The sequence below is a fragment of the Lichenostomus cassidix genome, chromosome 27 (genome assembly GCF_008360975.1).
Source record: "Lichenostomus cassidix isolate B80296 chromosome 27, HeHo_3.0, whole genome shotgun sequence".
NCBI classification, from domain to species: Eukaryota; Metazoa; Chordata; class Aves; order Passeriformes; family Meliphagidae; genus Lichenostomus; species Lichenostomus cassidix.
In genome coordinates this window covers 4,755,220-4,770,738 of record NC_139507.1, presented here as the reverse complement: position 1 = coordinate 4,770,738, position 15,519 = coordinate 4,755,220, and the positions used below count along the sequence as shown (strand labels likewise).

General features: G+C 38.2%; 1 protein-coding gene across 1 annotated transcript; it reads right to left on the bottom strand.

Annotated features, from left to right (window-relative positions):
* Window positions 1-397: 397 nt before the first annotated feature.
* Window positions 398-15,279, bottom strand: HOXB9 (homeobox B9). The gene is made up of 2 exons (XM_085083514.1): window positions 14,780-15,279; window positions 398-633 (listed from the first exon to the last, which is right to left on the bottom strand). Exons 1-2 carry the CDS (start codon window positions 15,258-15,260, stop codon window positions 398-400), a joined length of 717 nt encoding a protein of 238 aa, XP_084939640.1. The 5' UTR covers window positions 15,261-15,279.
* Between the last annotated feature and the right edge of the window lie 240 nt (window positions 15,280-15,519).

The following is a 15,519-nucleotide window of genomic DNA, read 5'->3' as shown; positions in this document are numbered from 1 at the left end:
CATTCCCCCCCGATTTTGGGGTTTCACAATTCAGATTTTCGGGTGAATTTGGGGTTCATTTCGGGGTCCATCCCACCTCCCCACCACTCCCCATTGCCCCCTTGATTTTGGGGCTTCTCAATTGGGATTTTGGGGTCTATTTGTGACTTTTCAATTCGGATTTTGGGATCATCTCGGGGTCCATCCCACCTCCCCACCACTCCCCATTCCCCCCTCATTTTGGGGTTTCACAATTCGGATTTTGGGGTGAATTTGGGGTTCATCTCGGGGTCCATCCCACCTCCCCACCTCCCTGATTTTGCGGTTTTTCAATTGGGATTTCAGGGTCATTTCAGGGTTCATTTCGGGGTCCATTTCGGGGTCCATCCCACCTCCCCACCACTCCCCCATTCCCCCCTCACTCCTTCCCCTGCTCCTTGTTCATCTTCTTCATCTTCATCCTCCTGTTCTGGAACCAGATCTTGACCTGGCGCTCGCTGAGGTTGAGCAGCCGCGCCACCTCGTGTCGCCTGTCGCGCGTCAGGTACATGTTGAACAGGAACTCCTTCTCCAGCTCCAGCGTCTGGAACTTGCTGTACGGACAGCGCTTCTTGCGGGAGGAGCGAGCGTGGAGCCAGCTGGCCGCGGGGTTGGCTGGGAATAAAATATAAATAATAAATAAAATAAATAAAATAAATGAAATAAAATAGTGCGTGCAGCCAGCTGGCCGCGGGGTTGGCTGGGAAATAAAATAAAATAAAAATATAAATGAATAAATAAAATAAAATTTTATTAATAAAATTAAATAGTGCGTGCAGCCAGCTGGCCGCGGGGTTGGCTGGGAAATAAAAATATTAATTAATTAATTAATTAAATTAATAAATAAAATAGTGCGTGCAGCCAGCTGGCCGCGGGGTTGGCTGGGAAATAAAAGTATAAATTAATAAATAAAATAAATAAAATAAATAAAATAAATGAAATTAATGAAATTGATAAAATAAAATAGTGCGTGGAGCCAGCTGGCCGCGGGGTTGGCTGGGAATAAATAAAAAATAAATTAATAAATAAATTAATTAATTAAATTAATAAATAAAATAGTGCGTGGAGCCAGCTGGCCGCGGGGTTGGCTGGGAAAATAAAATATAAATTGATTTAAAAATTAGAAATTAAATTTTATTAATACAATAAAATAGTGCGTGGAGCCAGCAGGCTGCGGGGTTGGCTGGGAAAATAAAAATAAAATAAAAATATAAATTAATAAATTAATAATAAATTGGATTTTATTTATAAAATAAAATAGTGCGTGGAGCCAGCTGGCCGCGGGGTTGGCTGGGAAATAAAATAAAATAAAAATATAAATTAATAAAATTAATAAATAAAATAGCCCGTGGAGCCAGCTGGCCGGGGGATTGGCTAGGAAAAAATAAATAAATTAATAAATAAATAAATTAATTAAATTAATAAATAAAACAGTGCACGGAGCCAGCTGGCCGCGGGGTTGGCTGGGAATAAAATAAAATAAAAATAAATTAATGAAATTAATAAATAAAATAGTGCGTGGAGCCAGCTGGCCGCGGGGTTGGCTGGGAAAAAATAAAATAAAAATATAAATTAATAAATAAAATAAATAAAATAAATAAAATAAATAAAATAAATAAAATTAATGAAATTGATAAAATAAAATAGTGCGTGGAGCCAGCTGGCCGCGGGGTTGGCTGGGAAAATAAAAATATTAATTAATTAATTAATTAAATTAATAAATAAAATAGCCCGTGGAGCCAGCTGGCTGCGGGGTTGGCTGGGAAAAAGGGGAAAAAGGAAAATTTAAAAAAAAAAAGGAGGGTGGGGAATTAATGGGAAGGTTTTTTGTTGATTGTGGATGGGGGAAAAGAAAACCCCCAAAAAAACCCCAAAAAACCCCCAAAAAAACCCAAAAAACCAAAAAAAACCCCAAAAACCCAAAAAGCTGATAAATAATAAATACCCGAAATGAGAAAAAAAACCCAAAAAGCAGCGAGGGAGGATCAATGAGAAAGTTTTTCATCCATTATGGATTGGGGAAAAAAAACCCCAAAAATACAAAAAAAAAAAAAACAACAAAAAACCCCCGAAAAGTGGAAAAATAAGAAATCCCAGAAATGACAAAAAAAAAAAAAAAAAAAAAAAGAAAAGAAAATTTTAAAAAATGAAAAAAAAAAAAACCCAAAAAAACCCCGGAGCACCAATGAGAAAGTTTTTCATGGATTATGGATTGGGAAAAAAAGAAAACCCGAAAATAATGAAAAATAATAAATAAATAAAAAAAAAATAAATCCCTGAAAAGCAGGAAAAATAAGAAATCCCCAAAAAGTGGAAAAACAAGAAATCCCCGAAATGAGCTTTTTGTCCGCAGAGGGAGGTGGAAGGGAATTTTTGGGGTGGCAGGGAGGAATTTTTGGGGTTCATTCCCCAAATTCCCGAATTCCAGAGGTGGAGATGTTCCTGGCAATCCCAAATTTTGGGGAAATTCTAGAGGGTTTTGGGCTCATTTTCGACTTTTTTGGGCTGCATCACCATTTTGGGTTCATTCCCAGGGATTTTGGGTTCATTCCAGAGGTTTTTGGGTTCATTCTAGAAGGTTTTGGGTTCATTCTCGAGGTTTTTTGGGTTCTTTCTAGAGGATTTTTGGGTTCATTCTAGAGGATTTTGGGTTCATCCTAGAGGGTTTTGGGTTCATTTTAGAGGTTTTTTGGGTTCATTCTAGAGGTTTTTGGGTTCAATCTAGAAATCTCTGGGTTCATTCTAGAGGTTTTTGGGTTCAATCTAGAAATCTCTGGGTTCATTCTAGAAGGTTTTGGGTTCATTCCCGAGGATTTTGGGTTCATTCCAGAGGTTTCTGGGCTCATTCTCGAGTTTTTTGGGGTTCATTCCCGAGATTTTTTTGGGTTCATTTTCGAGGTTTTTGGGTTCATTTTAGAAGTTTTTGGGATCATTCCCGAGGATTTTGGCTTCATTCTAGAGGGTTTTGGGTTCATTCTCCAGGTTTTTGGGTTCATTCCCGAGGATTTTGGGTTCATTCCAGAGGTTTCTGGGCTCATTCCAGAGGTTTCTGGACTCATTCTCGAGTTTTTTTGAGTTCATTCCCGAGATTTTTTTGGGTTCATTTTCGAGGTTTTTGGGTTCAATCTAGAAATGGTTGGGTTCATTCTAGAGGGTTTTGGGTTCATTCTAGAGGTTTTTGGGTTCATCCTAGAAGTTTTCGGGTTCATTCCCGAAGTTTCTTGGGTTCATTCTAGAAATTTTTTGGTTCATCCTAGAAGTTTTTGGGCTCATTCCAGAAGTTTTTGGGTTCATTCCCGAGGATTTTGGGTTCAATCTAAAAATCTTTGGGTTCCTTCTTGAGGTTTTTTGGATTCATTCTAGAGGTTTTTGGGTTCATTCCCGAGGATTTTGGGTTCATTCCAGAGGTTTCTGGGCTCATTCTCGAGTTTTTTCGGGTTCATTCCCGAGATTTTTTTGGGTTCATTTTCGAGGTTTTTGGTTTCAATCTAGAAATTGTTGGGTTCACTCTAGAAGGTTTTGGGTTCATCCTAGAAGTTTTTGGGTTCATTCTAGAAGTTTTCGGGTTCATTCCCGAAGTTTTTTGGGTTCATCCTAGAAGTTTTTGGGTTCATTCCCGAGGATTTTGGGTTCAATCTAGAAATCTTTGGGTTCCTTCTTGAGGTTTTTTGGATTCATTCTAGAGGTTTTTGGGTTCATTCTAGAGGTTTGGGGTTCATTCTAGAAGTTTTTTTGGTTCATTCCCGAGGATTTTGGGTTCATTCTCGAGGTTTTTGGGTTCATTCTCGAGGGCTTCGGTTTCATTCTAGAAGTTTTTGTGTTCATTCCCAAGGATTTTGGGTTTATTCTCGAGGTTTTTTGGGTTCATTCTAGAAGGTTCCCAGTTCATTCTAGAAGGTTTTCAGTTCGTTCAAGAAATGTTTGGGTTCATCCTAGAGGTTTTTGGGTTCAACCTAGAGGTTTTTTGGGTTCATTCCCGAGGGTTTCGGGGTTCATTCTAGACGTTTTCAGGTTCATTCTCGAGGTTTTTGGTTCATTCTAGAAATTTTTGGGTTCATTCTAGAAGTTTTTGGGCTAATTCCTGAGGATTTTGGGTTCATTCTAGAGAGTTTTGGGTTCATTCTAGGGGGTTTTTGGGTTCATTCTCGAGAGTTTTGGGTTCATCCTAGAAGATTTTGGGTTCATTCCTGAGGATTCTGGATTCATTCCGGAGTTTTTTGGGTTCATCCTAGAGGATTTTGGGTTCATCCTAGAGGTTTTCGGGTTCATTCCCGAGGATTTCAGGATTCATTCTAGAGGTTTTCAGGTTCATTCAAGAACCTGAACCTAAACCTAAAAACTTCCAGAATGAACCAAAAAAACTTCTAGAGGTTTTTGGGCTCATTCTAGAGGGTTTTGGGTTCGTCCCCAGGTTTCGGTTCATTCTAGAGGGTTTTGGGGTTGATTCTAGAGGATTTTGGGTTCATTCTAGAGGGGTTTTTGGTTCATTCAAGAAGGTTTTGGGTTCATTCCAGAGGTTTTTTGGGTTCATTCTAGAGGATTTTAGGTTCATTCCGGAGGGTTTTGGGTTCATTCTGGAGGTTTTTAGGTTCATTCTCAAGTTTTTTGGGTTCATTCCAGAGGTTTTTGTGTTCATTAAAGAAGTTTTTGGGTTCATTCTAGAAGTTTTTGGGTTCCTTCCCGAGGGTTTTGGGTTCATTCTAGAGGTTTTTGGGTTCATTCCAGAGGTTTTTGGGTTCATTAAAGAAGTTTTTGGGTTCATTCTAGAGGGTTTTTGGATTCATTCCTGAGGTTTTTGGGTTTATTCTCGAGGATTTTGGGTTCATTCTAGAGGTTTTTAGGTTCATTTTCGAGGGTTTTGGGTTCATTCAGGAAGCTTTTGGGTTCATTCTAGAAGTTTTTGGGTTAATTCCAGAGGGTTTTGGGTTAATTCTCAAAGTTTTTGGGTTCATCTTAGAGGTTTTTGGGTTCCTTTTTTCCCCCTTTTTCCCCCTTTTTCCCCCTTTTTTTCCCTCCTTTTTCCCACCCTTTTTTTTCCTTTTTCCCCTTTTTTTCCTTTTTTTTGGGTGCAAAATCCTCTCTCTCTCTGCTATTAAACATCCTCTGGGATGAGTCTGGCCAGCATCAGCTGGAAAAGCAGCCCAAAAAATAAATAAAAATAAATAAAAATAAATAAAAATAAATAAAAATAAGTGAAAATAAATGAAAATAAATAAAAATAAATTTAAAAAATATAAATCAAGAAAAATCAAGAAAAATCAAGAAAAATCAAGATAAAGAAATATAAATAAATATAAATCAAGAAAAATAAATAAAAATAAATAAAATAAAAAATAAATAAAAACTCATCCAGCTCACCCACCAGGTGGGAAAAATCATATGGAAAAGGTAGAAAAAAATGGATTTTTCAGGAATTTTTGGGTTTTGAGGAACTCCAAACAACATTTGGGGAGCAAAACCCAAAGTGGGGAAAGTGGCAGCAGAAAGTGAATTTATTTGGGGTGAATAATGGGATTTTTGGCTGATGGGAAATGCAAATATTGGCCAAGGGGAGGAGGGAAGGAGGGAAATGGAAATTCCGATTTTATTTCCTTTCCTCCCCTGGAGTTACGAGTGAGGCAATAAAGATTTACAGCAATTCAATGGGCGTTAGAAATGTATTTATGGAGGGGCGGGAGGCTCTTCCCGTCAGAAAAAATGAAATATGTTGGGTTTTCAAGGGAAAAAAAAATGAAATATGTTGGATTTTCAAGGGAAAAAATGAAATGTGTTGGATTTTCAAGGGAAAAAAAATTAAAAAAAAAGAAATATATTGAATTTTCAAGGAAAAAAAGAATAAAATAATGAAATATATTGAATTTTAGAGGGAAAAAAAAATTAAAAATGAAATATATTGAATATGTTTTCAAGGAAAAAAGAGAAATGTATTCAATATGATTTCAAGGAAAAAATCAGAATAATAATAATAATAAAAAATGAAATATGTTGAATATGTTTTCAAGGAAAAAAAAAAAAAAAAAAAATAAAGTATATTGAATGTGTTTTCAAGGATAAAAATGAAATATATTGAATATGTTTTCAAGGAAAAAAATAATTTAAAAATGAAATATATTGAATAAGTTTTCATGGAAAAAATAATAACAATAAAAAAATTAAAGATATTGATTATGTTTTCAAGGAAAAAAATAATAATAAAAAAAAGAAATATATTGAATATGTTTTCAAGGAAAAATAATTTAGAAATGAAATATATTGAATATGTTTTCAAGGGAAAAAATAATAATAAAAGAAATATATTGATTATGTTTTCAAGGAAAAAAATAAGAATAATAATTTAAAAATTTTAAAATTGAATATGTTTTCAAAGGAAAAAAATAAATAAAAGAAATATATTGATTATGTTTTCAAGGGAATATAAATAAATAAAAGAAATATATTGAATATGTTTTCAAGGAAAGAAAAATCTAAAGAAATAAATATATTGATTATGTTTTCAAGGGAAAAAAATAAGAATAATAATTAAAAATTGAATATGTTTTCAAGGAAAAAAAAAAGAAATATATTGAATATGTTTTCAAAGGAAAAAAAAAAAAATAAAATATATTGATTATGTTTTCAAGGAAAAAAAAAGAATAATAAAATAAAAAATCCGGTTCTTCTTGCCTCTCCCCAGTTCGCTATTTCCTGCCTGTAATTGCTTCTCTCTAATATGCAAAATTAATTATTAAAGAGGAGGAAAGTCGTTAATAATTAATCACGTTAATCCTCTTTCCCATCTTTCATGGCAGAGACTTTATAAACTCAATTTTTGGGTTTTTTTTTCTTTTTTTGGGTCATTTTTCAGGTCTTTAAAATAAATTTTCAACTTTTTCTCTCCTCACGACTCAAATCTCCCAATTCCCCCAATGGGAAAAAACTCTAAAATCTTTATTTTTTAATTTTTTTTCCCCTAAAATCCAACAAATAATTGAACAGAAATTCATCAGGGGAGGAAAAAACACACCAAAAAAAAAGGAAAAATCGAAATATCAGAATTTGGTGCAAAACCAACTCTGGCAGAACCCAAAATGAAATAATTCTTGAAAAATAAAAATATGATTTAACGCGCCTTGGAAACCTCAGGGATTTAATCACCTTTTTTTTGGTTGTTTTTGGGGTTTTTTTTGGTTTGGTTTTTTGGGGTTTTTTGGTTGTTTTTTTAAGGTTTTTTTTGTTTGGTTTGGGGTTTTTTGGGGTTTTTTTTTTGTTTGTTTGTTTGGTTTGGGGTTTTTTTGGGGTTTTTTTTGTTGTTTGGTTTGGGGTTTTGGGGGGTTTTTTTAAGGGTTTTTTGTTGGTTTGGAGGTTTTTTGGTTGTTTTTTTTTAGGGGTTTTTTGGTTGGTTTGGGGTTTTTTGGGGGGTTTTATTTTGGTTGGTTTGGGGATTTTTTGGGGGTTTTTTTGTTGTTTGGTTTGGGATTTTTGGGGTTTTTAAAGTTTTTTTTTGTTGGTTTGGGGTTTTTTTGGTTGTTTCTTTTTTAGGGTTTTTTTGTTTGGTTTGGGGTTTTTTTTTGTTGTTTCTTGGAGTTTTTTTGCTTGGTTTGGGGTTTTTTGGGGTTTTTTTGGGAGTTTTTTGGGAGTTTTTATTTTGTTTGGTTTGGGTTTTTTTGGGGGGTTTTTTGGTTGTTTTTTTGGAGTTTTTCTGGTTTGGTTTGGGGGTTTTTGGTTGTTTTTTTTACAGGGTTTTTTCTGTTTTGTTTGGGGTTTTTTGGTGGTTTTTTGGGGTTTTTAATTTGTTTGGTTTGGGGTTTTTTTGGGTTTTTTGGGGGTTTAATTTTGGTTGGTTTGGGGATTTTTTTGGGGTTTTTTTGTTGTTTGGTTTGGGATTTTTTTGGGGTTTTTAAAAGGTTTTTTTTGGTTGGTTTGGGGTTTTTTTGGTTGTTTATTTTTTAGGGTTTTTATATTTGGTTTAGGGTTTTTTTGGTTGTTTTTTGGAGTTTTTTTTTTGTTTCGTTTGGGTTCTTTTGGGGTTTTTTGGTTGTTTTTTGGAGTTTTTTTTGTTTGGTTTGGGGGTTTTTGGGGATTTTTTGGGGAGTTTTTATTTTGTTTGGTTTGGGGGTTTTTTGGGGTTTTTTTGGAGTTTTTTGTTTTGTTTGGTTTGGGGTTTTTGGGGATTTTTGGGGGGTTTTTTTTTTGTTTGGTTTGGGGGTTTTTTGGGGTTTTTTTGTTGTTGTTTTTGGGGTTTTTTTTAAAATTTCTTTTGGAGTTTTTGGGGGTTTTTTAGGGTTTTTTGTTTGGGTTTTTTGGGGGTTTTTTTGGGTTTATTTATTTTTTAAAAGTTTTTTCCCTCAGACAACATTTCCCTACTATTCAATTTCAGAATATTTCATTTTCTCCCCTCCTCCCCGCAGTTTTTCTGGATCTCTGCTCAAAACAACAGAAATTCACTTTTCTTTCTTTAATTTTTGTGCCACAGTGGCTGAAGGAGAGTTAAATTCTAGGAGGAGAGGGAAAAAAAGGGGAAAAATATTAATTTTTTCCTCTAATTCTCAGCAGGACATCCTGCAGGAGCAGAGCAGGAAATAGCGAGGGGAGAGAATATTCTGAATTTTAAATATTCTCTATTTGGAATGTTCTGTATTAGAAATATTCTGTATTTTAAATATTCTGTATTTGGAATATTCTGTATCTGGAACATTCTGTATTAAAAATATTCTCTATTTTGAATGTTCTGAACTAGAATATTCTGAATTTTGAAGGTTCTGTACTAGAATATTCTGAATTTTAAATGTTCTATATTTTGGATATTCTCCGTTTTGAAGGTTCTGCATTTAAAATATTCTGTATTTGAAAGTTGTGTATTTGAAATATTCTCTATTTGAAATATTCTCTATTTCAACTTTCTGTATTTGCAATATTCTCTATTTTGAAGCTTCTGTCCTTTGAATATTTTGAATGTTCTATATTTTGGATATTCTCTGTTTTGAAGGTTCTGCATTGAAAATATTCTGTATTTGAAAGTTGTGTATTTGAAATATTCTGTATTTCAACTTTCTGCATTTGCAATATTCTGTATTTTGAAGTTTCTGCACTTTGAATATTCTGTATTTTCAATGTTCTCTATTAGAATATTCTGTGTTTTGAAAGTTCTGTATTTAAAATATTCTGTAATTTGAAAGTTCTGTATTTCAACTTTCTGCATTTGGAATATTCTCTATTTTGAAGGTTCTGTACTTAGAATATTTTGTATATTCTGTATTTTGGACATTCTCTGTTTTGAAGGTTCTGTATTTAAGATATTCTGTATTTTGAAGGTTCTGTGTTAGAATATTCTGTATTTTGAAGGTTCTGCACTTTGAATATTCTGTATTTTGGAGGTTCTGTATTTGCAATATTCTCTATTTTGAAGGTTCTGCACTTTGAATATTCTGTATTTTGAAAGTTCTGTATTAAAATATTCTGTATTTTGGAGGTTCTGTGTTGGAATATTCTGTATTTTGAAAGTTCTGTATTTAAAATATTCTGTATTTTGGAGGTTCTGCATTTAAATATTCTGTATTTTGAAAGTTCTGTGTTTTGAATTTTCTGTATTTTCAATGTTCTCTATTAGAATATTCTATATTTTGAAAGTTCTATATTTTAAATAGTCTATATTTCAACATCCTGTATTTTAAATATTCTCTATTTTGAAGGTTCTGTGCTTTAAATATTCTGTTATTTGAAGGTTCTGTATTAGAATATTCTGTATTTTGAATATTCCGTATTTGGAATGTTCTGTATTAGAATATTTTACATGTTGAAAGTTCTGTATTTTAAATGTTCTCTATTTTGAAGGTTCTCTATTAGAATATTCTGCATTTTGAAGGTTCTGCATTCGAAATTTTCTATATTTGGAATGTTCTATATTTCAATTTTCTGCATTTCCGAATTCTATATTTCAATTTTCTCTATTTTCTCTCGACGCCAAACTCGGCCGGGCAGAGCGAGCAGAAATTCACTCAAAAAGAACAAAAAAACCAATAAAAATAAAAAACCCAAAATCCTGGGAATCAAAATTTCCCTGGAAAAGTTCGACTTTCGGGTGAAAAACCTCCTCCTTCCTCCCTCCAAAAATCTCTTTTTTCACCATAATTATCACCAAAATTATCATTAACAACAACAACATTACCAGCGCTGCTCGGAACCTTCGATATTTCCAAAACCATTGATTTTTTGGGGTTTTTTTTGGGGTTTTTTGGGGGTTTTTTTGGGGTTTTTTTGGGTTTTTTCCCAATATTTCAAACCGAAAAAAAGGCGGAAAAAGCACTTTAAGTGTCTCCCCAATCCGGCTGCACCGCGAATAACACCCGATATAAAATCCGATATAAAACCGATATAAAAACCGATATAAAACTCATATAAAATCCATATAAAACCGATATAAAACCATATAAAACCCATATAAAAACCCACATAAAATCCGATATAAAACCCGATATAAAACCTAATTAACTTCCCAACTCCTCCTCCCTCTCCTGGTTGTTTATTTGGGTTTTTTTGGGTTTTTTTTTTAACCAGGAGAGCAGCGTGACTCGGAAATATTCATCGCCGCTCCGTCAACAAACCATTAGCAGCGAAAACAAACAAACACTCAGCGCCGGGCGGAAACTGCGCGGAAACTGCGCGGAAACTGCGCGGAAACTGCGCGGAAACTGCGCGGAAACTGCGCGGAAAATCCCGCAGCTCCTCACGCCAACTTTTCCTCTTTTTTTCCCCTTTTTTCCCCTTTTTTCCCCAGTTTTTTCCCGTTTTCTCTCCGTTTTTTCCCCTTTTTTCCCTTTTTTCTCCTTTTTTCTCCTCGTTTTTTCCCCTTTTTTTCTCCCCGTTTTTTCCCCTTTTTTTCTCCTCGCTTTTTCCCCTTTTTTCTCCTCGCTTTTTCCCCTTTTTTCTCCTCGCTTTTTCCCCTTTTTTCTCCTCGTTTTTTCTCCTTTTTTTCTCCTCGTTTTTTCCCCTTTTTTTCTCCTCGTTTTTTCCCCTTTTTTTCTCCTCGTTTTTTCCCCTTTTTTTCTCCTCGTTTTTTCCCCTTTTTTTCTCCTCGTTTTTTCCCCCTTTTTCTCCCCGGTTTTTCCCCATTTTTCCCCCTTTTTCCCCTTTTTTCTCCCCGTTTTCCCCTTTTTCTTCCCCCCAACCTCCGCGGCAAACTCCCTCCGCTCCTCACGCCAACTTTTCCTCTTTTATTCCCCTTTTTTCCCACTTTTTTCCCGGTTTTTTCCCCCCGCCGCTCCTCATGCCAACTTTTCCTCCGCGATTCCTCTTTTTTTCCCCCTTTTTTCTCCTTTTTTTCCCCTTTTTCCCCATTTTTTCCCTTTTTTCCTCTCTCCGCCTCCCGTCCGTTCCCCAACCTCCGCGGCAGAACTCCTTCCGCTCCTTAATCCAACTTTTCCTCCGCAATTCCTCTTTTTTTCCCTTTTTTTCCCTTTTTCCCCCATTTTTTCCCTTTTTCCCCCATTTTCTCCCCGGTTTTTCCCGTTTTTTTTCCCCAACCTCCACGGCAGAACTCCCTCCGCTCCTTAATCCAACTTTTCCTCCGAAATTCCTCTTTTTTTCCCGTTTTTTCCCAGTTTTTTCCCAGTTTTCCCCCTTTTTCTCCCCGGTTTTTTTTCTCAACCTCCGAGGCAGAACTTCATCCGCTCCTTAATCCAACTTTTTCTCCTCAATTCCTCCTTTTTCCCTGCTTTTTCCCCCTTTTTCCCGTTTTCTCCCCCCCGCCGCTCCTCAATCCAACTTTTCCTCCGCGATTCCTCTTTTTTCCTGGTTTTTTCCCCCTTTTTTCCCTTTTCCTCCCCGCTTTTCCCCCGTTTTCCCCTTTTTTTCCGTTTTTTTCCCCTTTTTTCCCTCTCCACCTCCCATCCGTTCCCAATCGGAGCGGCAAAACCCGCGCCGCTCCTCACGCCAACTTTTCCACCGCAATTCCTCCTTTTTTCCCCCTTTTTCCTCTCTTTTTCCCCTTTTTTTCCCGTTTTTTCCCCCGCTGCTCCTCACGCCAACTTTTCCACCGCAATTCCTCCTTTTTTCCCATTTTTTTCCCCTTTTCCCCCCGTTTTTCCCAGTTTTTTCCCTCCGACGCTCCTCACTTCAACTTTTTCTCCGCGATTCCTCTTTTTTTCCCCATTTTTTCCCGTTTTTCCCCTTTTTTTCTCCCCGCCGCTCCTCACGCCAACTTTTTTCCTCCGCAATTCCTCCTTTCTTCCCCTTTTTTCCCCTTTTTCCCCGGTTTTCTCCCCCGCCGCTCCTCACTTCAACTTTTCCTCCTCAATTCCTCATTTTTTTCCCCGTTTTTCCCCCTTTTTCCGGGTTTTCTCCCCCTGCCGCTCCTCACGCCGACTTTTCCTCCGCAATTCCTCTTTTTTTCCCCATTTTTTCCTCTTTTTTCCCCCTTTTTCCCCCCTCCACCTCCCGCTGCTCCTCACGCCAACTTTTCCTCCGCAATTCCTCTTTTTACCCCTTTTTTTCCCCTTTTTTCCCCTTTTTCCCCCGTTTTTTCCCCTTTTTGCCTCTTTTTCCCCCGTTTTTTCCCCTTTTTTCCCCCATTTTTCCCCATTTTTCCCCTTTTCCCCCTTCACCTCCCTCTCCCCGCGCACTTTCCGCCGCCGCTCCGCACATTCACTCCTCTCTCCTCTCTCCGCATCCGGATCCATCTCTCCGCGGCAGCTCCGCGGCTTTTGTCCTCTCGGCGCCGTAAATTCCCCTTTTTATTCCCATTTCCTCTCGCGCACAATGCCAACCTCTCTCCTCCCCGTTTCTCCCACCGTCAGCCAGCTGAGCTCTTTATTTGGGTTTTTTTTCTCTTTTTCCTTCCCCCTCCTAGCCCTGATTTTCAGTTTTTCCTTCCCCATTTCTCCCAGCTGAATTTCTTTATTATTTTGTTTTTTCCTTCCCTCTCCAAGTCCTGATTTTCAGTTCTTCCTTCCTCACCATCTCCCAGCTGAACTTTATTTTTTCTTTTTCCTTCCCCCTCCTAGCTCTGATTTTCAGTTCTTCCTGTCCTCACCTCTCCCAGCTGAACTTCATTATTTTGTTTTTCGCTTTTTCCTTCCCCTTCCAAGTCCTGATTTTCAACTCTTCCCCTCCTCACCTCTCCCAGTATCAACCAGCTGAACTTTTTATTATTTTGCTGGTTTTCCTTCCCCCTCCAAACCCTGATTTTCAACTCTGCCCTTCCCCATTTCTCCCACTAGAACATTTTAATTATTTTGTTTTTTCCTTCCCTCTCCAAGCTCTGATTTTCAGTTCTTCCCCTCCTCACCTCTCCCAGCATCAACCAGCTGAACTTTTTATTATTTCTCTGTTTTTCTTTCCCCCTCCAAGCTCTGATTTTCAGTTCTTCCCTCCTCACCTTCTCCCAGCATCAACCAGCTGAACTTTTTTGTTTTGTTTTTCCTTCCCCCTCCTAGCCCTGATTTTCAACTCTCCCCTTCCCATTTCTCCCAACTGAACTCTTTATTTTTTTGGTTTTTCTCCCCCTCCTAACCCTGATTTTCAGCTCTTTCCTCCCCCACCGTCTCCCAGCTGAACTTCATCTTTTATTTTTCTCTTTTTCCTTCCCCTTCCAAACCCTGATTATCAACTCTCCCCTCCCCATTTCTCCCAGCTGAACTCTTTATTATTTTCTTTTTCCTTCCCCCTCCTAACCCTGATTTTCAACTCTCCCCCTCCTCACATCTCCCAGACGAACTCATTATTATTTTGTTTTTCCTTCTCTCTCCAAGCCCTGATTTTCAACTGAGCTGAGCCTTTTTTATTTATTTTTCTCTTTTTTCTTCCCCCGCCAAGCCCTGATTATCAACTCTGCCCTTCCCCACCATCTCCCAGCTGAACTTCTTTATTATTTTGTTTTTCCTTCCCCCTCCTAACCCTGATTTTCAATTCTTCCCTTACTCACCTCTCCCGGCATCTCCCAGCTGAACTTTTTTATTTTCTGTTTTTTCTTCCCCTTCCAAGCCCTGATTTTCAACACGCCCCTTCTCCATTTCTCCCAGCTGAACTTCTTTATTATTTTCTTTTTCCTTCCCTCTCCAAGCCCTGATTTTCAGCTGAGCTGAGCCTTCTTTATTTTTCATTTCTCTGGTTTTCCTTTCCCCTCCAAGCCCTGATTTTCAACACTCCCCTTCCCCATTTCTCCCAGCTGAACTTCTTTATTTTTCTCTTTTTCCTTCCCCCTCCTAGTCCTGATTTTCAACTCTTCCCTCCCCATTTCTCCCAGCTGAACTCTTTATTTTTCTCTTTTTCCTTCCAACCCTCCTAGTCCTGATTTTCAACTCTTCCCTCCCCATTTCTCCCAACTGAACTCTTTATTTTTTTTTCCTTCTCTCTCCAAGCCCTGATTATCAACTCTTCCCTCCCCATTTCTCCCAGCTGAAATTCTTTATTATTTTGTTTTTCCTTCCCCCTCCTAGTCCTGATTTTGAGCTCTTCCTTCCCGATTTCTTCCAGCTGAACTCTTTATTTTTTTGTTTTTCCTTCCCCCTCCTAACCCTGATTTTCAGCTCTTCCCTCCCCATTTCTCCCAGCTGAACTCTTTATTATTTTCTTTTCCCTTCTCTCTCCAAACCCTGATTATCAACTCTTCCCTCCCCATTTCTCCCAGCTGAACTCCTCATTATTTCCCTTTTCCTTCCCCCTCCAAGCCCCCATTTTCAACTCTCCCCCAGCATTGTCCCCGGCTTTTATTGCACCTCCTCCAGCTTTTCACGGCCGCTCCACTTCCTCCACTTTTGTTGTGTTGTTTTCATTTCCAACCACTTACTTTGATCTGCCCCGTCTTTGTCTTCGCTCCCTTCGCCAGCTTTACGATCGCCGAAGCTCTGCCTCGGATCGGCGCCCGTCGCTTCCCCGGAGCTCGAGTTCTCCAAACTGTACTCCTGTTTCTGGACGTCGCCAGCCGGTAAAGTCTCGGATTTTAGGTTTGCCGCGTGGTTTTCCCCGCGGGGAAGAGGATCGAGCCAGTTCCGGAGATACCTGCCGTCGGCAGGGAGGTTCTGCGGGGGGATGTAGGGATGATAAACCGCCGGGAGCGCTCCGGAGGGGTTGAGAGGAGTCCAGTTTGGGCTGAAAACGGCGGGTTTGGGCTGAAAGCTGCACGAGGGGAAGTCGAGGGGCTCGGGGGGAGCGGAGGGGCGGCAGGTGGGGAACTGGCCGGCGGGGAATTTGGGGGAAGGAGAATCTTCGCCTTCATGACTTATGATGGAGTCGACGTAGTAGTTGCTGAGGGTGCCGGAAATGGACATGGTGGGACATCATATGGCGGCGGGGGGAGAGGGGAGGAATGAAGGATGGAAATAAATTGGGGGGAAAAATGGGGGAATATGGGGGAAGGGGGGGAAAGGGAAATGGGAGGTGGGAATTAAAAATGGAAATTGGGGAAAATTGGGGTTTATGAGGAAAATGGAAAATTGGGGGAAAAATGGGGGAATAAATAGGAAAAATTGGAGAAGAAATGGGAGGAAAAATGGGGAAATTGGGGGAAAGTTGGGGAAAAAATGGGGA

Coding starts and splice junctions, on each gene's coding strand:
- HOXB9 (XM_085083514.1), bottom strand. CDS start 15,260: ATGTCCATTTCCGGCACCCTCAGCAACTACTACGTCGACTCCATCATA. Junction 634..14,779: donor CAAAGACGGGGCAGATCAAA/GTAAGTGGTTGG, acceptor TTTTATTCCCAG/CCAACCCCGCGGCCAGCTGG.